Genomic DNA, 26,603 nt, shown 5'->3' on the forward strand with positions numbered 1-26,603 from the left:
GTCCTCATACAGAATTAGATATTACACACCTTTCCTATTAAAATAGCTACTGTATAGAATTCTGTTCCCCCATTATCCCCCAAAATTCAACTGTCAGTTGATAACTCTATTAACTGATCTTTCCCCTTTAATAGTATCCCTTGAAAGAAAATGTTTGGATCCCGAAAACAAGATTAAAAATGAAACAATACAGGAGAAACAGGCTACAAGTCTATAGCTGAGAGGGTTGTATTGTGATGAAATATGCATTCCTTTATATTTGACAAGAATAAAGTAAGTTTCTGATGTGAATAGTGTAAGATTTATGATGATGTTAGCTGTTTGTTGCCTTGCTTTTAAATGCCTAGGCATTGAAATGCTGTTAACAATTCCTTGCTCTTCTCTACTCTAGATCTCAAAGCATTTTACAAAGGAGGGCAGTATCACCAGCGGCGTATTATCGCCTAGGCCAACAAGGCCTAGGGCAGCAAATTTGCAGGGGCGGCAAATTTTCTTGCGACCCCTCCCCAACTCCGCCCCTTCCCCAAATCCCCAGCCCGCTTCCTCCCCCAGGCGCGCCACGCTTCCCTCCTTTCACCTCCCTCTCAGGCTTGCCGCGCGGAAGTGCTGGGAGGGAGGGAGAAGCGAGTAGCGGCACACTTGGAGGAGGCAGAGCAGAGGTGAGCTGGGGCCCACGGGCATGGGGAGTAACCCGGGGGGGCCGGGAACCATTCCCCACCCCAGCTCACCTCTGCTCCACCGCTGCCATCCCTCGAGCGCCACAACTCCCCTTCTCCCCCCTCCCTCCCAGGCTCACTGCGCAAAAGCGCTGGGAGGGACGGAGGGAGGGAGAAGCAAGTAGCGGCGCGATCGGAGGAGGCGGAGCAAAGGTGAGCTGGGGCCGGCGGGCGCGGGGAGAGAGTCTTGGGGGGGAGACAGGGAACCGCTCCCTGCCCCAGCTCACCTCCACTCCACCTCCGCCATCCCCCAAGCACGCCACAACTCCCCCTTCTCCCCCCTCCCTTCCAGGCTTACTGCAGGGGAGCAGAGGTGAGTTGGGGGGGGCAATTTTATGAGGGCCTAGGGGCGCCAAATTTGTTAATCCGCCACTGAGTATCATTATTCACATTTTACGTATGGGAAAACTGAGGCACAGACCAGAGGCAGTGGTTTGCCCAAGGTCACCCACCGGCCAGTGGCAGAGCCAGGAATAGAACCCAGGTGTCCAGAGACCCAGACCAGTGCCCTGTGGTCAGTCCGCTCCAGTCACCTTAACTGGGGTTTGAAACAATGGGTGAAATCCTCGCCCCACTGAAGTCAAGGGCAAAACTTCCAGCTTCAGGAATTAATTCCAGGAACTCTGTGCCAGCAGTGCAAGGAGAGGGATAACAGAAACAGCCAGAGTTAGGGTAGTTAATGCTGAAAGAGGAGTGTTTTGGAAGGCTATAAAAGGGGCTGTCACTTAGGGTGACCAGATGTCCCAATTTTATAGGGACAGTCCCAATATTTGGGGCTTTTTTTTATATGGGCTCCTATTACCCCCCACCCCCGTCCCGATTTTTCACACTTGCTGTCTGGTCACCCTACAGTCACTGGTAGGGGTTAGGACAGGAGCTCTGTGGGGGCAGGTTATCCCACACCTGCCTACTGCAGGGGTCTTGTTTCTTCCTCTGAAGCAGAAATCAGCCACTGTGTGAGGCTGGATGGGTCTCGGTCTCCAGGGAATTCCTGTGTTTCCTGTGACTTCCTGTGTACGTTATCAGTGCTGAGTTTCACTAGCCAGCCCAGCATTCCCCCGTGTGTGAGACATGCCCCCTGGGGACAAAAAGGCCCAGCTGGGGTGGGCATGGAATGGGCAAGTCCTGACATGTGGTGGGGTGTAGGGGAGGCATAATTGCTTTCATCCTAATGCTGGGAAAGGGGTGGGAAGGACAGCTTTTTAAAGTCTGGAGAAGACTGCCCTAGCCTGTGTACTGCTGCCAGGCCATGATGTTCCGCTCCACCTGCTGCCCTTGGGTCCCTGTTGTCTAGTATCTCACTGTCACGTCAGCCATCCTGCTAGCTAACAGACTAGCTGTGTTCCTGTTATCCTACAGGCTTACACAGATACATAGGGCCAGATCATTGCTATAATTATGCAAAGTGGGGGAGGGCACAAGGAGATCCTTACCTACCTTACTGGTTCATGTGGAGGCAGCCAGTGCCTGTCTTCATACAGGGTGTCCGTGCGTGTAGTCCCTGACCGCACACAGGCGGGCAAGCTGTTGCTGGCATGCATTGTGGCTCTGTCTCCGTAAATCCAAGGGCATGGTTAGGACCGTGCCTGTTCCATATCCACTAGTGCTTGGAGGCCAGCTTTGGAAAAGGGCACCTGTACCCTTTCCAAGCATGGTGCTCACGAGGCTTCAGTACACTGCTGGCAGAATGCCTCCCGCGACTACCACCAGTGCTGTGTACCTCCCACGCCCCATCTGTGGCTGGAAAGATGTAGCCTCGCCCATCGGGAGAAATGGACGGAGAGGAGGAAGAATGGGATGAGCAAGAGAATTCTCCTTCTCTTCCTCACCTCTTTGTTTGCTTGCAGGGATAAGGTTTGCACATTTTACCAGATCTTCTAGTCTATTCAGTGTCTCCGGATACTGAACACTAACCGTTCTTTCTCGCACTTTGTGCTCCACGGCGATTAACAGTGGCTGAATTGTTCTGCATTACACATCAATTTACAGGAGAGTCAGAGGAATTCCTAATGGGAGGGTATAAAAATTATCACATCAGTGCATTATCATGATCAGTGTGGGTTTGCACTGGCAATGTGACATTTATGGCCTGTTATATTGGTGAATCGGGATCTGATGCGTGGCAGAAACTCACTGGCTGAGTTTCTTTTTTCTTTTTTTTTTTTTTTAAAGTGGGTGGGTTACATCTCCTTAATCTGCTTGGCTTCTCCCATTGCCTCTCAGGTTTGTTCTCTCTCTTGTGCGGCTGTCTGGATATATCTGTATTGCTGCTAAGCCACGACAGGTAGAGATGGTGCAGAGAAACCAGCGATGGGGCTGTTAGGGCCCAATTAACACCCACCTGCTTGCATGCTAAAGCATCTCCCCTGGCTTTACATTTTGGTGGCACCAGTTCCTTTCCACAGCATCGCAAGGTGCTTATCTCTGATTCCTGCAGCACCACCAGTTCTCCCATCACATGCCTCCTAGCCAGGTACAATATCTCTGCCTGTACTGATCTGAGCATTTCTAAGGCACCCATCGCTCTTCTATTGCCCTAGGTTCCTATATTGGCACCCACCAATGAGCACCTAGGCACCAACCCAACGGGAACAGTGGCATGACTTATGGGTGAAACTCTGGTCCTATTCCAGGCAATTGGAAAACTCCTATTGACTTAAATGGGACTGGGATTTGGCCCTCTGTTTTTATTTCAAACATGTCTCAGATCCAGCTGTGGGAAATTCTCTCCTTTCTTGAAAATAGCTAAACTTCTCCCTGCCTTCTGGAGGAGGCTAAAATAGGAGCTCCTTGGGAGTGACTCCTAGCCAGTTGGCCCACTCTTGGTAATCTGCAGCAGTCCCCTGGCCATCTTATTTGGTTTTACATGGAACAATTTGGATCCCAATTAAGCTGTGGAAGGCAACATTAAAAGAAAACACCTGGCCGTATAATAGCAAACAGAGTCACATCTGCACCTATTGTGTTAATGCCCCCTAGGAAATGATTTTGGGTCACAGTTCTCTGGATCTTTTGCACAAGAAGTCAAAAAATTACCAAACAAGTCACTTAGTATCTTGACTCTTGCGCCCTTAGTAGCAGCTTGGGAACATCTTACAAAGGCTTTGCGGACAAGTGCCTTTCCCTTGTCTTTAAACTGAATGTGCAGAATAGTCAGAGCCATTAGCAAAGCCCAAATCTCCCATCTGGATTCAGAACTCCCGTATGAGTCAGTGTGGGTGCCAGGGTGTATCTAAGGGCACAGTTGGCCCTGTGAGTATAGTGATCAAATGTTCAGTGAAATAGTTGCTGATGGGGCATGTAAAGAGACACTGACAGACATATGGGAAACTGGTGCTATTGCGCTGGCCATAAATGCAGCTTCCTTTGCTTATTACTACAATGAATTATTAATGCAATGATTTTATCACTCTCCTCAGACTAGCTATTTCAATAGCTTCCTGGTTTTCAGTGAGAGATTCTGTTGGCTTCAAGTCACGTTGTTTGCTTTTCCTTCATTATAGGATTCCTTGAGCATTGTTAGTCTGTTTATAATTTTTCAGTAAAACACGTGAATAACAGCAGCAAAACAGCCTGGGGCCTTTACCACTTGTCATTAAAGATCACCCAGCACTTTCCACCTTGTGGGTGGGCACGGTATTGTTCTTCACTCCCTGCCCTAAACTCTGCGTAGGCTGTGCACTGTTAAACCATGCCAGGGACGGCTGTACAGTCCTTGTATCCACCAGAGTTTGAGATTCTAAGCAGTATGGACATTGTCTGTTATCAGGGCAAATCAATCAGACAGTTGCCTGAGTAAACACACAAGAAGGACTGTATGTAGGTAGTAGGGCCTGCAATGAGCAATGTCTTTGCCTTGGTGTATTTCACTAACTCTTGTATTGTTTGTTGTGGTAGCCTCATGGCTAATTAACCTCCTTACGGATTAGCCACTTAGTCCCTGGAGCCGAGCTCAGACGTGCATGGCACATATTCCCTGAGAATCCCATAAAGCCAACAGCTGCGTGTGAGCTAGTGGGGTGTGTCTGATTTTACAAGGCTGCAGCAATATGCACAGTGCACCTGAGATCAGACTTAGGGTGCTCATCACCTGGGAAACATCACCACTGTGAGCGGGAGGAAGTGTCTATCTGGGGAAGCCAGTCTTGTGTGACTCTAACACTGACAGATGAGGGTGGTAAGAAGTCAGATCCATTCCCTTGGTGCTGTTAAGGGCAAGTAGAGGCAGATCCTGAAGTCCACACCCCATTCTGCCAGAGTAAGATATGGCCCATGCTGGAAACCGCATGGGCTCTGTGACACACACACACACACACACACTCTCTCTCTCTCTCTCTCCCCAAAGCCAGTTGTGTTTTCCCTTGTCATCTGACCTGTGGCCCTGCAAGGTCTGGGCTGGACTCACCACGCACATCTGGAAAGTGGCCACTCTGTGTACCTGCCCTGCTGGCACACAGCTCTTGGATCTGGGCTACTGGGTTATGGGGGGAGGTTGTGCAATTTATTTTGCTTTCTGTTTTTAATTTACTTAGTAATGCAGAATTGATCCCCCTTGGATATCTCCGGGCTCTTGACATTTGCGCCTTTCAGCTCAATTAAAAGAGCCGATCACAGCTACTTCTTGGTGCTTTATTATACAAATCGATTTGCCTGGCTTTCTTTCCTTTCTTTCCTTTTCTGCTCCTGCCCTGCCATGCTGTGGATTGCACAATGGGCCCATGACATCTGAGGCTGCTGTCCTCTGCCAGCTGCCTCAGGAACCCCGCTTTCCACATCCCCGTATGGAGCTGAGCAAGCGACAGGGAATGGGAAAGCTTCAGAGAAATGAGAGGAGATACACAAATGAATAGAGGGAAGGACCTAGGGAACATCCCAGTGGGATGGGGGCTCTCTGGGTCAGGATTGCTGAGGAGCAGGCCAATGGTCCATCTAACCTGCTTTGCTGTTTCTGATAGTGGCCAATGCTGGCTGCTCAGCAGAAGGGCTAAGAGCCGCCTGATGCCCCTGCTCTCTCTGGGGTGCTGGGGTTTGCTGCCTAGTCCCCATCAGCAGTGCTGCACATTCTGTTTTTACTCACGTGCCCCAGATGGCCAGCGAATTCACGTGCCTTGGTTGGGAGCCCCACTTGAGGCACAAGGTCTGGCTGTCAGAGGTGTTGAACACCAATAACTCCCGGGGTGGCCACTGGAGCAATGGCTGGTCAGCGCTTCTGAAAATCAGGCCCGTGGTGTCTCAGGATGGAAACTAGAGCTGCCAGACTCCTTTGGAAATTTGGGCCTAATGGTTCTTTAGATAGCCCCACGCGATATCCCTCAGCCATGTCCCCTGGTGAAGTAGGGCCTGTTCGACCCAAAGTGTGAATGGAGTAGCTGCATGCTGTCTTCTTGCAGTAAACAAAGAAATTGCTCACCCCCTTTTTGCACAACCCTTGCTCCTCTCACTTTTCACATTCTGGGCCGGGCCAGCCACGTTGCATGGGGTAACATAGCTGAGTGGGAAGACAGCACACCTTGTCCCCCCCTCACCTCCAGTCGTGCCAGGCCCTGCCTCTTGCTTCCTTTTCCAGGGATGATGTTGACTCTGCACTCACTTGTGTTGGAGACTCTCCTCTCGCTCTGGATACGGAGATGATATTTTAAAATCTCCTACATTCTGAAGGAAGGAGCTGGCTCCTGTGTCTGTGCTTAACCTGTCCTTTCAGTAAACCTCGTTAGGCTGCCGTTAAATGCCACCTCGGTATGGGAGCCTCCCTACTGCAGTCAGTGATTTAAAGGCAGAGCTGCCGAGATATCTTCCTTGATTCCTCTCCCCGTTCTGCAGCCCATGGAAATGGCTAGTGTGTTGCAGACCAGCTCAGTGCTGCCCAACTGACTCTCCTGGGCTTTTGCACTTGAGGTGTAAAAATAATCTGTTGTGATGTGAGAGGGTGAATCAGCTCCGGACAGAGACAGTAACTCCCTCGCCATCTCAGGGGCTATGGACTGTCCACAGAGTGGCAGCAGCTAGGGCTGGCTGTGGTTAACTGCTTCCTCTCTGTCTGCTCTGGAGACATGAGTTCAATTCCTGTCCTAAGTCACGACTGAAAAGCTAGGCTTATCGACATGCGAAGCGAGCAGTGTCTGTATGGATTTAGTTAAACTGGTTCAGATCCCTATATAGACACTTATCTCACTGTGAGTGGCTTATTTCAGCTCAGCCTAAGTCAGTAAGGAATTGATGAGGGCAAAACCGCAAGAAGCCTGCTTTAGTTAGAGTGTGTGTGTGTGTGTGGTTAGTGGGTGGGTTCCTCCTTTTTCCCTCTCGCCCTTCAAGAATTCTCTGGAAACGAGGGGAGGGATCTCATTGCAAGGGCTTTTGCAGCCCCTTGGTTGCTGCTTCTTGTCTCGTGAGTTAGTGATGGGCACTAGGGGGGCAATGGAAGCCCCTTGCAGCCTGAATCTCTGAGGAGGGAGCCTGTGCTGTAAAATCTCCACAGATCTTTAATAGTTTGATTTACATAGCTGCGCTGTCCTGATGCTGATGCAGTGTCCGGTCACAAAGGCTTCTGAAAACACTCTCCCACAGAGAGAGAGAGAGTAAGTGTGTGTGCGTGCGTGGAATGCATCCTCCGCTGTGTCTGATCCACAGAGCAGGTGAGCCTGTTCTCACCCCCATCTAGAGAGCTGGATCATTGACTCAAGCTCAACTCCTGGTGTCGGTGGCCCCACAGGAGCCGATGACCTCCTGGGGTGGTGGGATAAGCTCAAATCAGCTGTGTCCTGGTTGTTACAAAACATGTTCTCTTCTCTGGGGTCACTTCTTCTCTCTTGTTTTATTTGCAGAGACTCGCTGGTGCGGCTGAGAAGTTCCAGAAAGCCCACCGCTGGCAGGACAACATCAGGGTAAGGCTCTGACTCTCCCCACAGGTGTCGCGTCCTTTTTAATGGGCTCGTCTTGGTATGTCTCTGTTTTGCACTTTGTTTCCCAGAGTAGAATTTAGCCCACCCATAGCATGTAACCCCTGAAACCACTGGAGTTCTGTAGGAATCATTGAGGCAGAATTTGGCCCTTCCAGTTCTTTCTTTCTTGGTTTTATCTCAGTCTTTGTGGTTTTTCTCCCTCCCCTTCTCCCCATCTGCTGGCTTTTCATTCCCAACTTTCTCTCTCTCTCTGCCCACTCCCTCACTCGCGCTGTGATTTTTAAAGCAAGCTGTGTCTATGACACTCTGTTCATCTCTACAAGTTCAGACACAGTTGCCCTGCTCCTCGTCTTCTGTCCCTGCTGCCTGCCAGCCCTAATGAAAGTGAATGAAGTAATTTTGAGCTCGTTTCCCGCATTGCTTCTGTCTGTGCATGCAGGTAATAAGAGCAGTCAGAAGACAGAAGGTGAAGGTCAAGCTAATGGTTAAACACTTTGGTATTGAGTTCCTGTGGAGAGCTCCCTAGAGAATTTACATCTTCACCATCTCAGTAGACGAGTCATCTGCATGGTCATCAGGGACCCTATTTGGAGGGGCGTGCTCGGTGCAGTAGGGGGTCTTGTGTTAAATGACGACAGACACGCACACACACAAGGTTGTGCGCCTATTTTTCTATTGCCTGACAGTAATTCCGATTCAGGGTTGGTTCTGGGGGAAGGAATAATTGAGGCTGGTGCAGGGAAAATGTTGTTTTAATGATTGCATTTGACTTTGTAATTATGGCAGTGATAAAGCGCAGCAGGAATCTGAAGGATTCTGCCTGGAAATGCTCTCAAATTATAACAATAATACAAAAGGAAGAAGTGGTTGTTTTCCTTTCAGTGCAAATGGATTCTGGGGGAAAAAAAACTCTGAGAGACCAACCCCCAGATTTTGTGACCATTCCTCACTTTGAGGAGTACCTTACTCCATGAGTAACCCCAGGCTAACATGAGAAACCAGCCCAGAGAAACCATCTCTTGCACTGTCAAAAAGATATTGGCCCAGCCTGTGTCTCCAGCAGGTTCCTGGCCCCTCTGTGTTTTTATGCATGTCACTCGTGGCCCAGCAGCCAGATGTGGCCAAACTCTCCCCATCTGTAAAATGGGGATAAGGATCTCCTCCTTTGGGAGCACTTTGAGATCTGTGCATGAAAAGCACTAGAGAAGACCTACTTGGTGTTTGTATTATCTCGATGGAATGAACTGGCCATCTCTATTTCTAAGGAACAGAGGTCGAACTCTCTGAGTATTGTTAAAGTCTCTCATAGCACAGCACGAATGTGTTGAGGAGATCTAGTGTGTGCTGTTTGCAAGAGAAAGTGGCCAGAGTACTGTTTGCAAAGAGGGATGTGGAATGGGTGTGTGTGCAGAGGAGGTGTTTTGTGGCATGACAAAAGCTCCATTGTGAAGACTGGGCCTGGAGACAGAAATAAGGAAGGAATTGAAAAGATGTGGGGTAGATGAGAGTAAGACCTAAGGCCAAATCTAGCTCTTAGATACCCCCCTTGTGGTCCATTCGTTGACCTCTGAGGAGCAGAATTTGGCCCATGCAATAGAAGAATGAAGCAGGAGGGAGGAGCCAACTGTGTTCAGTTTGCCACATGACCAGCTCAAGATGGAAACTGGTGTCTGTTTCAGAGTAGCAGCTGTGTTAGTCTGTATCCGCTATAGCTACAGCCTCTCTCGGTCTGTCCTCATTTGCTTGCTTCCCATGATCCTCCTACACTGTACTGCTCAGGTTCTCATAGCACCAGGAGTTCTCTCATCAGACATTCAGGAAACGTTGAGCTAGAGTATCAGGGACGTTGTCGGCTGCAGCTGCCTGACAGAGGAAGATCTGGAGATGCACATGGTGGCTTTGGGGAGAGAGACCCGTTGCCAAGTTGACTGCATTAGAATGCCAGGCAGTGAGCCGGAGGACAGGACAGGCCAGTGAAATGACCAGTACTCAGTGCTCAGCTGTTGAGCAAAGTAGTGCAAAATCAGTGCAAGGCACTTGGCCATAGGGCAGGACAAAGGGGCCATATTTTTGAATGGGTTATAACTTAAAGTTGTGTTAGAATGTTCTCATTTAAATCGTGATCTGCTTACATTCCATATTCCCCAGGAGTCCTGCCTATGCTATAGCATTCATCTCTTTCACTTGTCTGGCCCCACCCATCCCAGATGAATAGGGTCTTACCAAATTCAATCCATTTTGGTCTATTTTATGGTCATAGGATTTTAAAAATTGTAAATTTCATGATTTCAGCTATTTAAATCTGAAATTTCACTGTGTTGTAATTGTGGGGGCCCTGACCCAAAAAGGAGTTGTGTGGATGGGGTTACAAGGTTATCGTAGGGGGGTTGCAGTACTGCTACCTTCACTACTGCGCTGCTGGTGGCAGTGGCCCTGCCTTCAGAGCTTGACAGCTGGAGAGCGGCGGTTGCTGGCCAGGAGCCCAGCTCTAAAAGCAGAGCTGCCACCCTTACTTCTGCGCTGCTGCTCGTGGGGCGCCACCTTCAGAGCTGGGCGCCTGGTCAACAGCCACTGCTCTCTGGCCACCCAGCTTTGAAGGCAGCACAGAAGTAAGGGGGGCAATACCGCAACCCCCTAAAATAACCGTGTGACCCCCTCCTGCAACACCCTTTTGGGTCAGGACCCCCAATTTGAGAAATGCTGGTCTCCACCATGAAATCTTTATAGTATAGGGTAAAAGCACACAAAAGACCAGATTTCACAGTGGTAGACCTGATTTCACGGTCCATGATGTGTTTTTCATGGCTGTGAATTGGGTAGGGCCCTACAGATGAGCCCTGGTGTCGTAAGGACTTTAAATAAATATTAGAAATAAGGCCATTCTGTAGCTGTGTATAAAATATGCAGGAACGGCAGCTTTGGAATTTGTTGCTTAGTCATGTGTTGCAGATGTCATCGCTCTGGAGGCCCCACTGAATTCTGGGATACCAAACCCAAGAGCCCGGGAAATCTGAACTGTGTTTTTGATCTAATAATAATTCACATCAACATCTGTGGGGTCATAAAAGGTGAGCGGCCTGGGTACAGTTGCATCCTGGTTAAGAAGCATGCACCGGTTTAGTAAAGTCTGCACGGATTCTTGCTTGCTCACAGAATCTCAGCTCCGGTGCATCCCAGGCAGGGTGGTCCAATGGATATGGAATTGGACTGGGAGTCAGGAGATCTGAGTGCTGTTCCGCACTGTGCCACTAATCTGCAGCGAGACTTTGGGCAAGCTGTTTCCTTTATCTAGCCCTCTCTTTCCCCTTCCACACTTTGCCTGTCTACAGGGTCAGCTCTTTCAGGCAGAGGCAGTCTCTGGACTGGTGCAGCACATGGCAGAAGGGGGCCCTGATCTCAGTAGGCCTTTGGAGGCACAGCAGTAATGTAATTAACCATGAAACCCTCCCCTCCCGCCTCAGTAAGGGATTGAAAATTCCTAGCAAAGGTGGTGGAGGAGGAGCTGCCAGTGAAACTCAACATCTGAAAACAAAAGTACTAGGGAACTAGCCTTAGAAACAGTGAGGCTGGTCTGCTCCTGTTGTAGCCAATGGTGGCTTTGCCACTGACTTTGGTAGGAGTAGGAGTGGCCCCTATATCTGGGTGAGATCTTGCTGCCTACAGTAGCCAATGCTCAGGGCTGAGGTTATTCAAGGAGGAGGCTGCTTCTAGAGCAGGCAGCTGGTAGGATGCTCTCGTGTTTGGCTGCATCACTTCCAACAAAACTCGGGACACCAGCGTTACAAATCACAACCTCAGGCCAACGATCAGCAGAACAGCTCAGAGGAGCAGTGCACAAAAGGGAGGTGTGAGCCCTCCTTGGCTTCCATGAGCAGAACTTGTCAGCCACTGGTGCGCCCACAAACACACACTGACCTGCTAATGGGGAACTCCAACTGCTGGGTTTCAGGGCTGTTACAGCAGAAAGTTGTAGGCAGCTGTGTAGCAAGTACTGTAGGGACAGGTAGAGTTTATTCCTGCCCCATTTCTGTTTAGGAAGCAGCATGTGTATTTCTCATTTCTGAATTGCTACATTAGATATTGTCTTACAGAGATACCCAAGTTGGCACTCTTGATACCCAAGGTTTGCCGCAAATGGGTAATACCCCCCCTTCCCTTTGCTAGCTGGCTTTGTCCTTTCCAGTTTCATACTTATCTTGTTCTTTGGGACACTCAGCAAACCTGCTTGAAATACTATTCCCTTCTGTTTTCCTTAAAGCCCAGGGGGAAATGCTGTAAGGTATTGTGCACATCTGTCCCCATCTGGACACCCTGGACTTTTTTCCCCAGGACTGTAGCAGTGTCTGTGGCATGCCTGCAGCCTCCCAGGGGTTACCATGCTCCTGGGATCCAGCAGCAAATCAGGTGATATTTGCACTCTTGCTGGAACTCTTGTTTGCAGGTTTGCAGCTGGACTAGTAGCCCCTGTGGTGCAGAGGCCACAGCATTCTCCTTCTGTAGTGGCTTTGGCATCTCATTGAGCTGCAGCAAACATACAGGGGCAGCTGCCGGTGACTAATTAGGATGTACTGGGAACAAAGAGTGCCTAGAGCTTCATGTGCTTCGAGCAAGCTTAGACAGTGCCCTCCACTTGAGTTGGAGATGCAAGTGAGGCTGCTTTTAGCTACTCTCTAGTCTCTGCCATAAACAGCCAAAAGTGTCAGGATGTCACCTTTTCAATCCACAGGGGATAGGCCAACAGACACGTGTTCTTGCCTGGTCTCTTTGGAAGGCAGGCACCATCACAGAGATCAAAGGTCGCTCCAGCAAGGACTCCGAATTGCCTTGCTCTGAGCTCCAGCTCCCGCAGGAGCAGCTCCTCTCCTTTCATTAACGTCACTGGAGCACGAGAGCTGGAAGCCCTGAGGCCAGCCGCGGTGGTGTTTTGTGCTGCGAAACAGAACCACTTCTTAGGCAGCGCCAGCAGGCAGCAGCTGACTCACATCAGCAGGCATGGCCGTGAGCAGCAAACTTGTGTCACGGGAAGTAAATGAGCCCTGATGCACAGGGGGTTGCCCCTTCCACCTTGATCTGTCCCCGGATTGGGGTACCTCTGAGGCTGGCTCTGCTTGGCAGCAATGATGTAACAAAGCTTCAGATGCCATGGCACTGAGTCAGCACATACTGTCACAGGAAGGGCACACAGCTGTCAGCTTCACAGGCAGGTGCTTGGCATAGCCACTGGCCCAGTAAAACCAGCTTGCTGAGACTTTTAAAGAGCCCTGACACCCCAACTTCACACGGGCATACATAATTCTCCAGTTCCCCATTAAATTGACCTGTGTCCTTCCATCAGTCCCACTCCTATTCTCACTGCAGATGGCTGAGATACCTGCATCCAAGCACAGCCCTTCACCTCCTGCTGCCTGCTTCATTCTCTGATGCCATCACTCAATGTGCATTGCATCACAGTCTTTTCAGTTGTGCTGGCGGGTGATGCCATAGATGCAGGATTGTGAGGCCACCCCCTGAATCCAGCAGTTGAGCCATGCACTGACCTGTCAGGACCATGTCTCCGCGGAGATTGGAGATGAGGAGACAGAACCGGAAACCTGCACCTGAACACCCCTGAGACACAGAGGAGTTTTGTTCTGGAATCAGGTCAGATCTCTGAGACTTAGTCCAATCTCTTAGGCAGGGTCAGACATAATCAGCAGCAATTGGTGGGGAGGGGAAGGGGGAATACAAAAGCTGTCACTCGGACTTAGTTTAAGAGGTGTCCTGTTGAGCAATGGATTGAAATCCCCGCTACAGTGCATTGTTTCTGCCATGTCTGCTCTGCACTGCAGGAGATGCCTTTCAACAGGTGATCCTATATGCATTGTGTTTTCTTTGAGTATCTTCATATGGAGGGGGTCTTCATTGTCCACTCCTCCCCAACCCTATGGGGTCCCTAGTGCCTCTTTCTGCCATGCTCCAGATGTCCCACTGATGCCTGACTGCAGGCTGGAGGGGGTATCTCCCCACCCCTGTGGCTGAGCATGCTCCTGGCCCAGCACACCCTGGTTTCCAATAGCCATCTAGGCCAGCTCAGGGACCTGAGAGACTCATGGCTCTGAGGCCAACCTGTCTTCTCTGGCTCCCAGCACATGACTGAAGCACTTTAAGGTGTCCGGGTGACCAGGCTGCTACTTCTCCTGAGGAGCTGAAAGGGAGGTGAGCAAAGTAACCTCCAGGCTCTCGGCCCCATGTACTCAGCTCATACTTCTCTGCACTCAGCCCTTCTCAGCCGCTGGGGAGGGAAGGGGCCTCCCCCCCCAACTCCCCCTCTTTGGAAGGATCTATAAGAAAGGCCCCTGGTGCGTGGGGATGGGAGCTCCTGGCCGAGAGATGCAGTGGGATGGTGTCTGGGCTCTGGGAGTAGCTATGGAGGGGAGAGCACCGTGTCTAACTTGGCACAGAAAGAGGAGCTTTGGGAAGGCTAAGACGTGTGAGTTTGCCCCCGCAGAGTTTGAGAGTCATCTGCTGGAGGACGAGGGGTGGGGTTCACCGGCCCTGGGCGTGAGCAGGGGGTGTGGCAGACAGCACAGGATCCATGGGGGAAGTCCAAGGACACCTCCAGTGGGCTGGGACTTCTCATGGAGCGCAGGCCCCTCTGCACTGCTTCCTATGCCCTCCATCCCCTACCTGCCAGCCCATGCATGGCCTCTGCCTCCCCCCTTTTCAGGGATGGGGGATCTGGAGAGATTAACAGGCACAGGGTCAGCCCGTGTTTCTAGAGCACAAGGCAGCACCTGGCAGCTGCTCCTAGCCAGGACTCCCATAAATCTGTGGAACCCCAAAACTGAGCGGTTTCCTTGGGGCTGGAGGGAAGGGGGATTGGGCCACTGAGGCTCATCTCCCATCTGTCAGGGCTAATGCTCTCCCCACTTCCCTCTGCTCCTTTCTCTTCTTCAGTGTCATGTCTCCCTCTTGCTTCCTCCATTACCCCCCGCCTTCCCACCACCTCCTGCCTCCATCTTTAACTAGCTTCAGTGATTGTGAAGTGCTGCCCCGCTGTCTGCCAGCCACGTCCTGGGGGCCAGCGCTGCCTCTCCCTGAAGGAGGTGGGGCTGTCTCCACAGAGGCTGCAGTCACAGTCTGAGAGAGGGCCCTTCCCTGAGAACCGGAAGGGGAAATCAGGATCCCAGGGCTGAGACCTGCCCCCCTCTCCCAGTCATTCTGGAGCACCTCAGACTGCCATTGGAAAGGAGTTGAATGGCAGATTCTCCATCCTGGGAGACTGGATGTGTTTCTAGACCAGGGGTGGGCAAACTACAGCCCAGGGGCCACATCCGGCCTTCCAGACGTTTTAATCCAGTCCTCGAGCTCCTATCAGGAAATGGGGTCTGGGGCTTGTCCTGCTCTGGCGCTCCAGCCAGGGAGCAGGGTCGGGGTCTTTCCCCACTCTGCACGGCTCTCAGAAGCAGCAGCATGTCCCCCCTACTGCTCCTACACATAGGGGCAGCCAGGGGGCTCCATACGCTGCCCTCTCCCCAAGTGCCACCCCTGCAGCTCCCATTGGCCAGGAACCACAGCCAATGGGAGCTGCAGGGGTGGTGCCTGTGGACAGAGCCACCTGGCTGCACCTCCGGGTAGGAACCGGAGAGGGGGGACATGCCACTGTTTCTGGGAGCTGCTTGTGGTAAGTGCCACACGGAGCCTGCCCCCCTGACCTCTTCCCACCACCCCACTCCCTGCCCCAGCCCTGATCCCCCCTCCCGCCCTCTGAACCCTTCAGTCCCAGCCCGGAGCACCCTCCTGAACCCCCAAGCCCTCATCCCCAGTCCCACCCCAGAGCCCACACCCCCAGTTGGAGACCTCCCGCAACCCAACCCTCAATTTAGTGAGCATTCATGGCCCACCATACAATTTCCATACCTATATGTGGCCCTCGGGCCAAAAAGTTTGCCCACCCCTGTTCTAGATGATCTGCTCTACTTCAGACAGGAATGAGTTCAGGGCAGGTCTCTGGCCTGTCTCATCCAGGAGGTTAGACTAGACGATCGCGATGGACCCTTCTGGCCTTGGCGTCTATGAATCTATGGGACCAATAAGCAGACTTGCTGTCAGCACCCAAGGGGGCCAGTGCTTTTGCAGTAGATTTAGGATGGCTCCAGTGTCCTTTCCTCCCCTCTACAGGCCCCCTCCAATCCATGGGGAGAAAAGACGGCACCTTTCAATGCTCTGGACCCTGCCGAATGTGTGTGATTGTATACATGGCTATAGCCAGCTACAATGCTCTTTGTGTGTATAAGCAGCAAAGAGTCCTGTTTGTATAGATATTGATAGATAGGTATAACTTGCTGGAGTGGAGGGGGTGTGGCTGGCTATGGGTAGCTCTAATGCGAATTAGGCCCCATTTCACCCACTGCCAAAACACTTGCTCAATGGCAGCTGCCATGGAAGTTGCATGCTGAGTTGGATGAACGTTCGCTCCCTTTGGCGGATAGCAGCCGTGCTCTCCTTGGTGCAGGAAGGGGTTTAATTTTAGGCCACCATTCTTAAAGCTCCTTCCCCAGGAGGAAGAACAGAGATGGCCGCAACTCAAAATCAATATTGTTTGTAGTGTCGGATGGGAAAAGACATGTTTCCTCTTGTTTCTCCTGTCGGGTCATTATTCTTCTGAGCTGCGAATGCTTTTATCAGTGTTTTGCTCCTGTCCTCAGGAACTCTGGTGGCAGCCTGGTCTCTGAGCTCTTGTCTTGCAGCCTCATGAGCCGGTTTGTACTGAGTGATGGCAGCATGTAGATTGTGGAGTGGCAGACTCCAGGCTCCTCTGGGACGCAGACTGAGCTTGCTGGTTCCTATAGAGCCCAGTGGTAGAGGCAGGAGCAGTCCATAAATGTGCTGCACACTGGTACCTGCAGTAATGGCACTCATTAACTTTCTTTGGAGGGGATCCCCCAGTCTCCCCTGCACATAGATCCTGCATTACAAAGACCATGTCCTCTAGCTGCTCTCATCCACCCCGGAGTCCGCTGAGAGAGCCCCTCCCTCCATGGCACATCCGCAGCGCTCCCAGACAGCATGGCTTTCACATGTCAATCACCATGTGGGCTCAGAGTTCCATTCTAGGAGTAACATGTCGCTCTGTCACTTGACTGGATTCAGTGCCAGATGAGCAGCCCTGGAGGCTGAAGCCTGATCCCTAGAACAGGTCCCGTAGGAGTGTGCAGCACGGCAAGCTTTCCTGTACCCTGTCCCACTGTGGTGCCTTGATTCAGAGCTGCAGGGGCCATCTCAAGCAAGAGGGAAGTTGAGTCCCTGCAGCTCCATTCAACTCTTGGTGCTTCTGCTCCCAACAAGGGGGCCGGTCAGTGACAAATGTGATGGGTAACATTTGTGGATGCTGGTCTTGCAAATGCCATCCTCCATCATGTCACACAGCCTGCAGATGGGAGTGACTAATGTCTGTACCATCTTGAGCCAGATTGGAACCAGTGACTCAGAGGTGAACAACAACCTCAATATACACAAAACAAAACTGGCTGGGGTGCGAGTGGGCCATTGGTTTATTTTGCCATGTGTGCGACACGTGCTTCTGAAATCCACTTCCTTAGGAAAAACTTTTTTAACAGTACTGTTTGCAACCGCTTAATCAAGATGCAGGTAATTAGGAATGAGCCACCCAGAACCGATGTGCACTGGCAAACTGCGCCACAACACACAGCTGCTTTATCAGGCCAGCCCAGCGCTGTTCTCTTGGATAGGTCGGATGGTTGAGTAGCTGTCCCTGCTCTTCACAGCACACCCCATGCACTGCAGGCAGAATCACTCCTCATGCAACCCACCAAAGTGAGAGCGTGCAATGTATCTACTGCATCAGTGACGACTGTGTGTTTATTAAAAACTTAGGAAAGAAAGGAACGATTAAATAAATGGCTTGTCCTAGCATTTCTGGCCAGGTTTTAATCTCATTTTCTGCATATGTATAATGTGAAGGAGTAAACATCTGTTAGTGGGGATGATCGGTTAATTTGTGTTCCACAGAGATGGCTCTAGGAGCCAAGATCTGCTGTGCCCCAGTTCATTGCTTGTGCTCTAGCTCCAGTGTAAAGGCTCCTTCCGTGTGTGTGTGTGTGTGTGTGTGTGTAGCAAAATAGTAAGATATTTTGTATTATATGACAGAGAGCATGGTCACGTGATCAGACCATTACCAAATACATGCACAAGGGGGCAGAGTTAAGGGGAAGTGTGCCCTATTTTAACTCTGGTACTTGCTGAGTTTGTGTTGCTTAACTGTATAACCTTAATGCTCTCCATATACCAGACACCCTTTGATGGAAATGGAGACTTTCCATAAAGGTTGGGTTAGACTGCACCAGCAGAGCCCCATTGTCACCTTGCTGCGTGGGAGTTAGTGGGAAGTCTTTTGTGTTGCTGCACAGAGGAGCACAAGTGGGAGATACACAAGTTATTGACTTCTCCAAGGCTGGTGTGGTTCTTTAAAACTGGGGCCAGCTCAGCTGTGGTATAAGGGTACAACCGCAATAATGTCTGTGGCGTTACAGCAGGACCAACTACCCTATTCAGCAGTCTGTGCTCACAATGGAGCAGAGGGGCACCAAGCACTGCCACTCAGGGTGGAGGGAAATTGACAGAGCTGTGCATGGACAGCGTCTCGGTTGGGAATAGCAGGAGGGTGCAGGTCAGGACAATGGTATATATGCAGATCTTGGCTGATGGGGAGGTGATTGGGGTACAGGGAAGGCAGTCAGTCAGGATTGTGGTGCATGGGCAGAGCTGTGTATGTGGGATTCAGAAATGGAATAGTTGGACTATTTTGTGCTAGTTTGGGTTCAAAATGAACTCTCCTCTACTTTTCTTCTTTTCCTTTGAAAACCTTACAAATAATTAAATCAGAAGTTTTCCAGGTAGAAATATCCTCCCGCCCAGGTTACGCATATGTGCTCTCTGCACCTTTGGGTGGCCTTTTGTTCTCTGGCGATTACTGAGGAGATGCCTCGGTTTCTTGGACTTCACAATGTTTCATTAGAGTGGTGGACTGATGCCACCGAGGGGTCAAGGGCTGGTTAACTTTCTCCAGACACCGGCACTGTCCACTCAGAAGATTATGGAGACACACATTCTAAGCTCCTAACTGCTGCTGCATGTTTGCGTTCTGCGTTGTATACAGTCCATCTGTTAAGGCTGATTTCCCACCTTGGCACTCCGAGTGCAGATGGTGGGGGCCCGCAAGGATTCTAAAAAGTAATACTGACCGCTCCAGGCTTGTATTAAACTCCCAAGGTTACAGCTTTTCTCTCACCTTGGATGGGTAGATGCTGCCACCACCCAAGTGCAAAACCCCTTTGAGAACCCAGGAAGGCGCACTTGGAAATTCCTTCCTGTGGGGTAACCTCAAGCCCTTTCACCACCACCCTGGGGAAGAGCTGAGAAAGAAAAACAAAAGAAATCAGCTGTTGCCACCAGCTCATTAAACAACATGCACAAACCTCTTAGGACACAAAAATCCAATCCTGTTCTTAAAAAAGGTAAATTTTATTAAAAACAAAAAGAAAGAAAATACATCTGGAAACTCAGGCTATTGCTAGATTTAAAAAAAAACTTACAAGAATTAAGCATCAAGAATAACTTTCTTGAGGTCCAGCTTAAAGGTTACAAGCAAAACAAAAGCATCTGGGGTTAGCACAGAGGAGTCCACAAGCCATAAAGAAATAAAAGGAGATAAACCTGATTGCGTCTTCCTAGACATTTCCTGATCTACTTACATATCTGGGGTTTAAAATGAGTAATTTGTAGGTATGATACCGATTATTTTTCATACCTGGCCCCAAGCTTCTTACAGCATAGTTCTAGCCCTATCTACCTCTCCCCGAGAACAACAACAGACAGACAAAAGGGGAGTCTTGTTTCAATTTCAAAAAGTTCTAGCCTTCCCATTGGCTCTTTTGTCCAGGTGCCCACTCACTTCCTTTTTAACTCTTTACAGGTAAAGCAAGTAGAGAACAGCTATTAAGAGGGATTTTCTAGCTAACTGGTTGACTGGGTCCATAAAAGGAAGCTATCCCCCCACCCCCCTTTTCATTTATCACACCATCACACCTGCTTTAAAAAATATATAATACAGCGACCGAATCCTCCTCCGGGGGGGAAAATCCCACTGATTTAACTGCAGCATGGAATCAGTTCGCAGACTTGGAGGTGGCAATTTAGAGCATCTGGAGAGGCACTGAAAGGTAATTAACAGTGAATGCCACCCTGTCTCAGGCTATAAAATTTCTCTTCTTCTCCATTAGTACCTGCATGTGCCACAAGTGTTTATCTCCATATAATGCTACTGGAGAGAAGGAAGGGTTTTATTGCCCCAATTTGTATCCTAGGTTTGTTTACATTTAGCTGGTATGCACGGCGGACAATTAAATCAGCCCCTTGGAGAGCGACCTCTTGCTGCCATGTCTCTGGGCAGCTCTGCGTGAGGCTTATCCACCCTTCCCCTTTCCGTTGCTTGATAGTTACACTGCGGGCTTTTCCTCCTTTACTTGTTTTACCAAGTGACTTGTTAATTTTGGCCACACCGCTCTCCCCTCTCCCAGTGTGTCATTTTGTAACCTCAAGCTGGAGTTTATGACAGATTGCGCCAAGTGTGGTTATTTTTGTGTTTCCATCTGAATGCACGACGGCAGATGCTGAGTGTTTGGAATGCATTAGTGCTAATGGCAGGACCATTAAACATTAGAGTCACTCACTGCAGATGGGTTGCTATGGAGGTTCAGGGGAAAATGAAACAAGAGCAGGAGTGAAAGCGGTTGGTAGGCTGTTTCCAGCAATCATCAGCTGGGCAATCAGTCAGAACCGTGATCCCTGCATGGAAAGTTTCTTTTTTCTAGGGTTTTTTTATATTAAACCACATGCCAGCACTCTTTTTTCCAAAGGGCTTGATTGCAGCAATGTCTTTTGGAGTGACCTTCAGGCATCATTAGGCCCTCCATCCTGGCTTTGGATCCACCCAACAGGACGACAACCTCAGGGGATCCTCTCCCTGCCCCTGTCCTCGCACTGCTGGGTTCTGCTGCTTTCATAATGTGTTCCTGTGCTGCTCCTCAACCATGGGTCTCTGCAGCCAGAATGGCCAGGAAGGAGAACTGCTCTGGGGACTTCAGAGGAGATCACATGAGGGGATGGGCTGAGCACTAGGAGCCACTGAAACATTTCTATGCTGACATAAAGGGATGTCAATAGAACTACGATGGCTTACGCAAACTGAGGCTCTGGCCCAACTATGTATGGGGTTCCTTGAGTCTCTTTGCTGACGAAGGTTGATCTTACCCACAACAAAATAGTCAGGCTAGCTGCCTATTCCCGCCTGCCCACGTGTCCCATCTCCCATTCCCCTAACCCCCTGCCTAGGAGATTAACCCCTCACTCAAGGAGAAGTGGTCCAAAGTCCATGTGCGTGGCTGGATTGTCATGCCATGGGGAGCCATGTTAGAAATGGAGGCTGGGTCCTGTGGCTGAGTCACTCTAGCCGCTGCCTTGGTTTGCCCTTGTGTCTAATGTTTGTCTGCACTGCAATAACAACAACAGCTAGCTCTTGTGTAGCGCTTTGCGTCAGTAGATCTCAAAGCGCTTCACGGGCTTGACTTTATTTATCCTCACACACCCTTGAGAGGCAGGGCAGTGCTGTTATCCCCATTGTACTGACGGGTAACTGAAACTAAGTTACTTGCCCAACTGAATCCAGGTCTCCCATGTGTGATGCGTCCTCAGGATACCGCACTGCCTTGCGTGTCGAAGTTTAGCTCCCTGACTCCACAGAAAACAGAAGCACTTTTCTCCCAGACTCTGCCAGCTACGCTCTCCCTCTGCAGGTTCGCAACGTGCACTCCACCCCTGAGCCCTCTGACCTCCCCCTAGAGTGCCCAGCCCCTGCTGCTACTTAGAGAATTGACAGATACGCTGTTCCCAAAGGAACAGTACGCCCCCAGCTTGTCAGTGACACCTCAGAACACAACGCCACCTAACACACACCACCTAGACACACTTATAGTAAAAACGGGTATAAGTGTAATTAATAAAGCATGGAGATTCAAGAAGTGGCAAGCAAAAGTACTGGAAATAAATGGTTACATGTAAAATAAAATCATAGCATGCATTCTAAAGCCTAGAGTGACTTAACTAGGTACTGTCATGTGCTAGAGTATTGCTCACCAACGTTTTTCAGCCAGGTAGACTGTGATCATGAAACAAGCTGTACTCGCAATCTGTCTTCTCAGTAAAGGATCCCGGGTGTGTCTGCATTCTCCTGGTATACCAGACTAATTCTTTGATCTTAGTTATTAGCAGGCGTTTCTCCCTGTAGAGTTTGCAAGTTGTTGACTTCATGGTCTTGATTAGCTGGTGGCTCCATGTGCATCAGACTTACGTTGTAAGACACACAATACACAATGGTCAGAGTCTCTTGCCCCCTGCCTGAACAGAGCCTGTTTTTCACCTGTCTTAACTCACAGACCTTCAGAACATAGTTTTCAGTATGGATACTTCACTCCTTAAATATCCTCCATACATCCATCTCCCCATGACTAGGGTGACCAGTGCAGTGTTGGCTGTTGGTCGAGACCTCACATGCCAACCTTTGGTGCACTATTTTGTGACTGTCAGATCCAGGGGATGCCTGTAAAAGCTCATGCTCCCCTTATGCCCTCTGCCAGTTGGCACCAGGAGGTCCTTGGGTCACACCATGTCCCAGGCTAGTGCTCAAACTACTGGGCTATCATTCCTTTCTGGACCAAGCCCGCCGCCATGAGGTGGTTTTCCTCTGGAGGCCTCAGCCCAAGAAATGGCACCAGGTGCATCTCTCCCAGACCCATCACAGATGGTGTATTGGTTTCCTTGCAGCTGAAAGGGGCTTGTCTCAGTGCCTCGGTCATCTGCGCTTGGTGACAGCGAGCTGGGACGTGATGGCCAACAATCCTTCCATGGAAGAGAGTGAGAGACCCGTGGTGGTGGGGAGTTGCTTTTTCATTGGAGGCCTTTTCATTGAAGGGCAGTATTAAGCATGGGAGTGGGAGCCTCACACAATGTAACATGAATTTAGGATGCCCTATCATTATCCTCCCCAACGTGAGGGGCAAGGAGGGGGGAGGGATTGTGCTCATCTTCCTTTCCAAGGTGAGGTGCCTTGTGAGGGGTTTTACCCAATCCTGAGTGCTAAGGCAGCAGAACCCTAGGAACATGGGAGGGACCAGGAACCAGGCATAGTTGGATTTGGAGGAGGCTTCCTGTGGGGATGCGGGCTCAGGTTACCTGGAGGGTGGTTGGGTTATGGTTGGAGATCAGAGGTTGCCCCTTGGTCCAGTATAGCCCCAAGGTGCTGTCTTTCCAGGCATGTGGCAAAGCCCCGCAGAGCAGGCATATGGTGCAGGTGAGACATGTGGGATGTGGCATTTGTGGGTTGTATGTCTTTGTGGGATCAGAGCAGGGGAGGTTTGGCTGATGATGCTGATGCTTCGCTGTTTGTCGGGGAGGAGCAGGGCCGGCCTTGGCTCTGCTGGTTTGTCTTTATCAATGGTGACATTAACTCTCCATCAGGGTGACTGGATGCTAGGGCAGGCATCTCCAAGTGTGTTCATCTCAGAATAATATACAAATCATAGTCCCCTCCCTAGTCTCTGGGCTCGTCCCCCATTTAACCATGATGCCCAGTCCAGGGCCTACTGCAGTCACCTTGAATGGGCATTGGATCAGGATCTTAATTTGCAAAAATATAAGCTCAGATCAAAGGTAACCCATTATTAGGCGATTACTCTTAGAGAGTAAGAGAGGACACTTTGTACACTACTTGCAGTGTTTTATGTTGACCTTGGTATATGTTTGCAAGCTTTACTGGGAAGCAGTTAAGTTTGGATGGGCAGTGTAAATTAGATTTTAAAGGGTGTCAAATTTTTGTGAAGAAAGGGTGTTCTTTTCAATAGGGTAATAGCTAGACTCCTGGGCTTCAGGCTTCCAATGTGAGCTCTAAAGCTTTTTTTGTTAGCAAACTTCCCTTTTTCTTTCTGTGCTCCGAAAGTTTGCATGGCATTGGGTGTGAGGTCTGCAGAAGATCAGCCCTGCAGATGATACGAAGCTCGGCAAAGTTTCTAGGCCAAGCTAGTTTAGAGAGAAGAAAAAAAAAAAAGTTAGAATAATTTTTTAAAAGCGCATTTCAGTGACATTTTCCAAACAACATCACTTTAAACCTTCAGGTCTGACTGTCTTTACCAAACTTCCGAGAAAAAAAATGTCTCTAGGGATGAGATGTAGCGTGGAAACTCTCTGGAAGATCTCTCATGTGTGTGTGCGTGCACATGCATGCGCGTCTCCCTACCTGGTATGTATAAAAAGACACACCCAGAATGTTGGAGGTAGAGAGAGATGAGGAAAACTCAGTTTGGAAGTGTGCCAGCAGGCCAATATCAAGTTTTAGTCCACTTTGCAATTGCTCACTTTTGCCCTGAGCTTTTCCTGTGCTTTCTCCATTGATTTGTTCTCATCTCCCATTACAGGTGTGTCTGTCTTTCAGGCGCATCCTAGGAGCTCCCTGGGGGAGCATATTTCCTGGACAGTGCCCTGAGGCTGGGCACACCCCTCACCTCCTGCCTATGCCCTTAGACTGGGATTGTTTCTGTTTCAACATGCAAATCCAAAACGCAATATTATCTGTGCATACAACATATAAACGCCTTCCCAGCACCGAGACCCTGGCTTAACCACAGCAGCAGACCTCTGTGAAGGGTGGGTCAGCCCAGCACTCACTCCCCCTCCTCTGCGCAGATATTCCTGGACAGCTGGAGCATCGGCTGCTGTCATTCCGGAGCGCGTGCTGCATTGGTGTTTACCAGGTTTCAGTCCTCTGTTTGCCACTTTGCTCAGACTAGCGACAGGTGCAAAATGTACCTATAACCATTACAGAAGGTAGCTTTATTTTTTTGCAATCTTCCTTTATGTGCTCCTTGCAAATGAGTCGGCGCAGCGGAGCGGATGGGCCATCCAACCTCTCTGTGTTTTGCAGCCAGCAATCGCAGACTATGCCTTTGTTGCTTCTTCTTTGTTGCTGGTCACAGTTAAACTCAGTGGGGCCATTTGCAGGGCAGGAGATATTAGCACTGCAGTTTTCCTTCCTTTTTTCCCAGGCTTCCCATGCTCAGTGTCTCAGAGCTGCTCCTTATCTGGAGTTGCTGGCAAACTGTGCTGCGGTGAATAAACCCATGGCAGAATTGGATGCCTTTTAAACTCCCTTAACACCTCTTTTGCTTGGACTGTCAAATTAGGACCTGTGCAGAGCATCTTTGATATTTCATAGCTCTTTGCAAAGTTAACTGATTCATCCTTCTGCATTCATCTGTATTTCCCCATCCCCTACTCCCAGTTTTGCCAGCACCGCTCATAAAGGCCTGGTCTACACTGTGGGGGGGGGATCAATCTAAGTTATGCAACTTCAGCTACATGAATAATGTAGCTGAAGTCGACGTACTTAGATCGACTTATTGTGGTGTCTTCACCGCGGTGAGTTGACTGCTGCCGCTCCCCCGTCTATTCCGCCTGCGTTTCTGGCGGTGGTGGAGTACAGGAGTCGATGGGAGAGCGCTCAGGGATCGATTTATCACCTCTAGACTAGACACAATAAATCGACCCCCGCTGGATCGATTGCTGTCCGCCGATCCGGCGGGTAGTGTAGACATACCCAAAGTTGTACATTCTAAGGCCAGAAGGAGCCATTTGTGATCATTTGGTCTGACTTCCTCCATAATAAAGTCATAGACTTTCAACAGCTAGTTCCTTGAACAGCTGTGGAGCTGCAGTAGGATCTCATCTGAGAGAGGGGCCCGAGTTGCAGAATTCAGATCCAGATCCAAAATTCTGCCTGTGTGATTGACTAAAGAATGCTGTGGAAGGCTGGGCACCGAGGGCAGAAGACCCACCAGGACATTCAAATGCAAGCCAGCCCTCGCAGCCCTGCTGTGGATTTAGGACCATCCTGCAATTCGGTGATCCTCATTTGGAACACAGGCTTCTGCACAGAGAGCCCTTGCAACCCTCCCAGAGAGGAGAAATCACATTCCAATGAGTCCTTCCTTCAGGATGGGCAACACAGTGTCTAAATCACTAAGGCCTCCCTCCAGGTTGGGATGGAGAAAGCACCCACCAAAGCAGAGGCAGGGATCAGAAGCATTGAGGAAGCCCTTGCTTCCTGTTCATCTCACAGCTGCTGGTCCCCCCTTTCAGCAGCTCCATGGAGCTTTTCCAGAGCAGCCCCACGTACTGTCAGCAGCAGCAGGGCAAGGAGCCTCAGTCTGCCTTAGCAGCATACAAAACTGTGGCGCTCCTGTAGCTTTAGTGACCTTTTCCTTGTGGGGTTTGGATTTCAGCCGAGCCATGCTTCCCTGCAGAAGCTGAGGGCACGTTGGTGGAGGCAGCTGGAGTTCAGTGTGCATGCATCATCAGGAAGTTGTTCCTAATTAGGGCCAAGAGATCCAGGCAGGAGAGAGAAGTGAGTGCATTATTGGAAGAGAAAATGAAGAAGAAGATGGCACTGCGGTGCCCTGGGAGCACAGTGGGGAGGAAGGATACATCTCACCAGTGATGGCAGGGGGTGCTCCCGTCAGGCTGAGGTTCAGTGACAGCACCCAGGGAAGGCGTCCCCTGGGCTGAGAGAGGGAGGATGGAAATGAATGCCCCCCGCATTAGGCTAGGGTTACGGTGCCTTCTAGCACCAGGGAAGACGAGTCCCTAGGCCTGAGTGTGTGAGGAGTGGAAATGTCTCTGCGAAACCTTCTCTCCAGTGACAGTCGCCCTAAGACAGTAAATGTTTTGTATTGGTGTGCATGCATGGATCAGGTGCAGCACACAGCATTGGATGCTAAGGACCTGATCCTGACAGGAGCTGAACATGTTCTCGTGGTTCAGGGTCCAGCTCTGCAATCCCCATCTATGTAGGGGATGTGGACAAAGTAGAGAGAGTCCAGAG

The 26,603-nt window shown here is 50.2% G+C and overlaps 1 protein-coding gene across 4 annotated transcripts in view; it reads left to right on the top strand.

Annotated features, from left to right (window-relative positions):
- The window catches only part of CACNA2D2 (calcium voltage-gated channel auxiliary subunit alpha2delta 2), a 642,762-nt gene that overhangs the window by 369,555 nt on the left and 246,604 nt on the right, over positions 1-26,603 (top strand). For all 4 annotated transcript variants that reach the window (XM_045024558.1, XM_045024559.1, XM_045024560.1 and 1 more), the window contains exon 4: positions 7,538-7,597. In XM_045024558.1, the coding sequence (XP_044880493.1) occupies positions 7,538-7,597 (60 nt within the window). The remainder of the gene's footprint in view (positions 1-7,537; positions 7,598-26,603) is intronic.

The sequence above is a fragment of the Mauremys mutica genome, chromosome 7 (genome assembly GCF_020497125.1).
Source record: "Mauremys mutica isolate MM-2020 ecotype Southern chromosome 7, ASM2049712v1, whole genome shotgun sequence".
In the NCBI taxonomy this organism is placed as follows: domain Eukaryota; kingdom Metazoa; phylum Chordata; order Testudines; family Geoemydidae; genus Mauremys; species Mauremys mutica.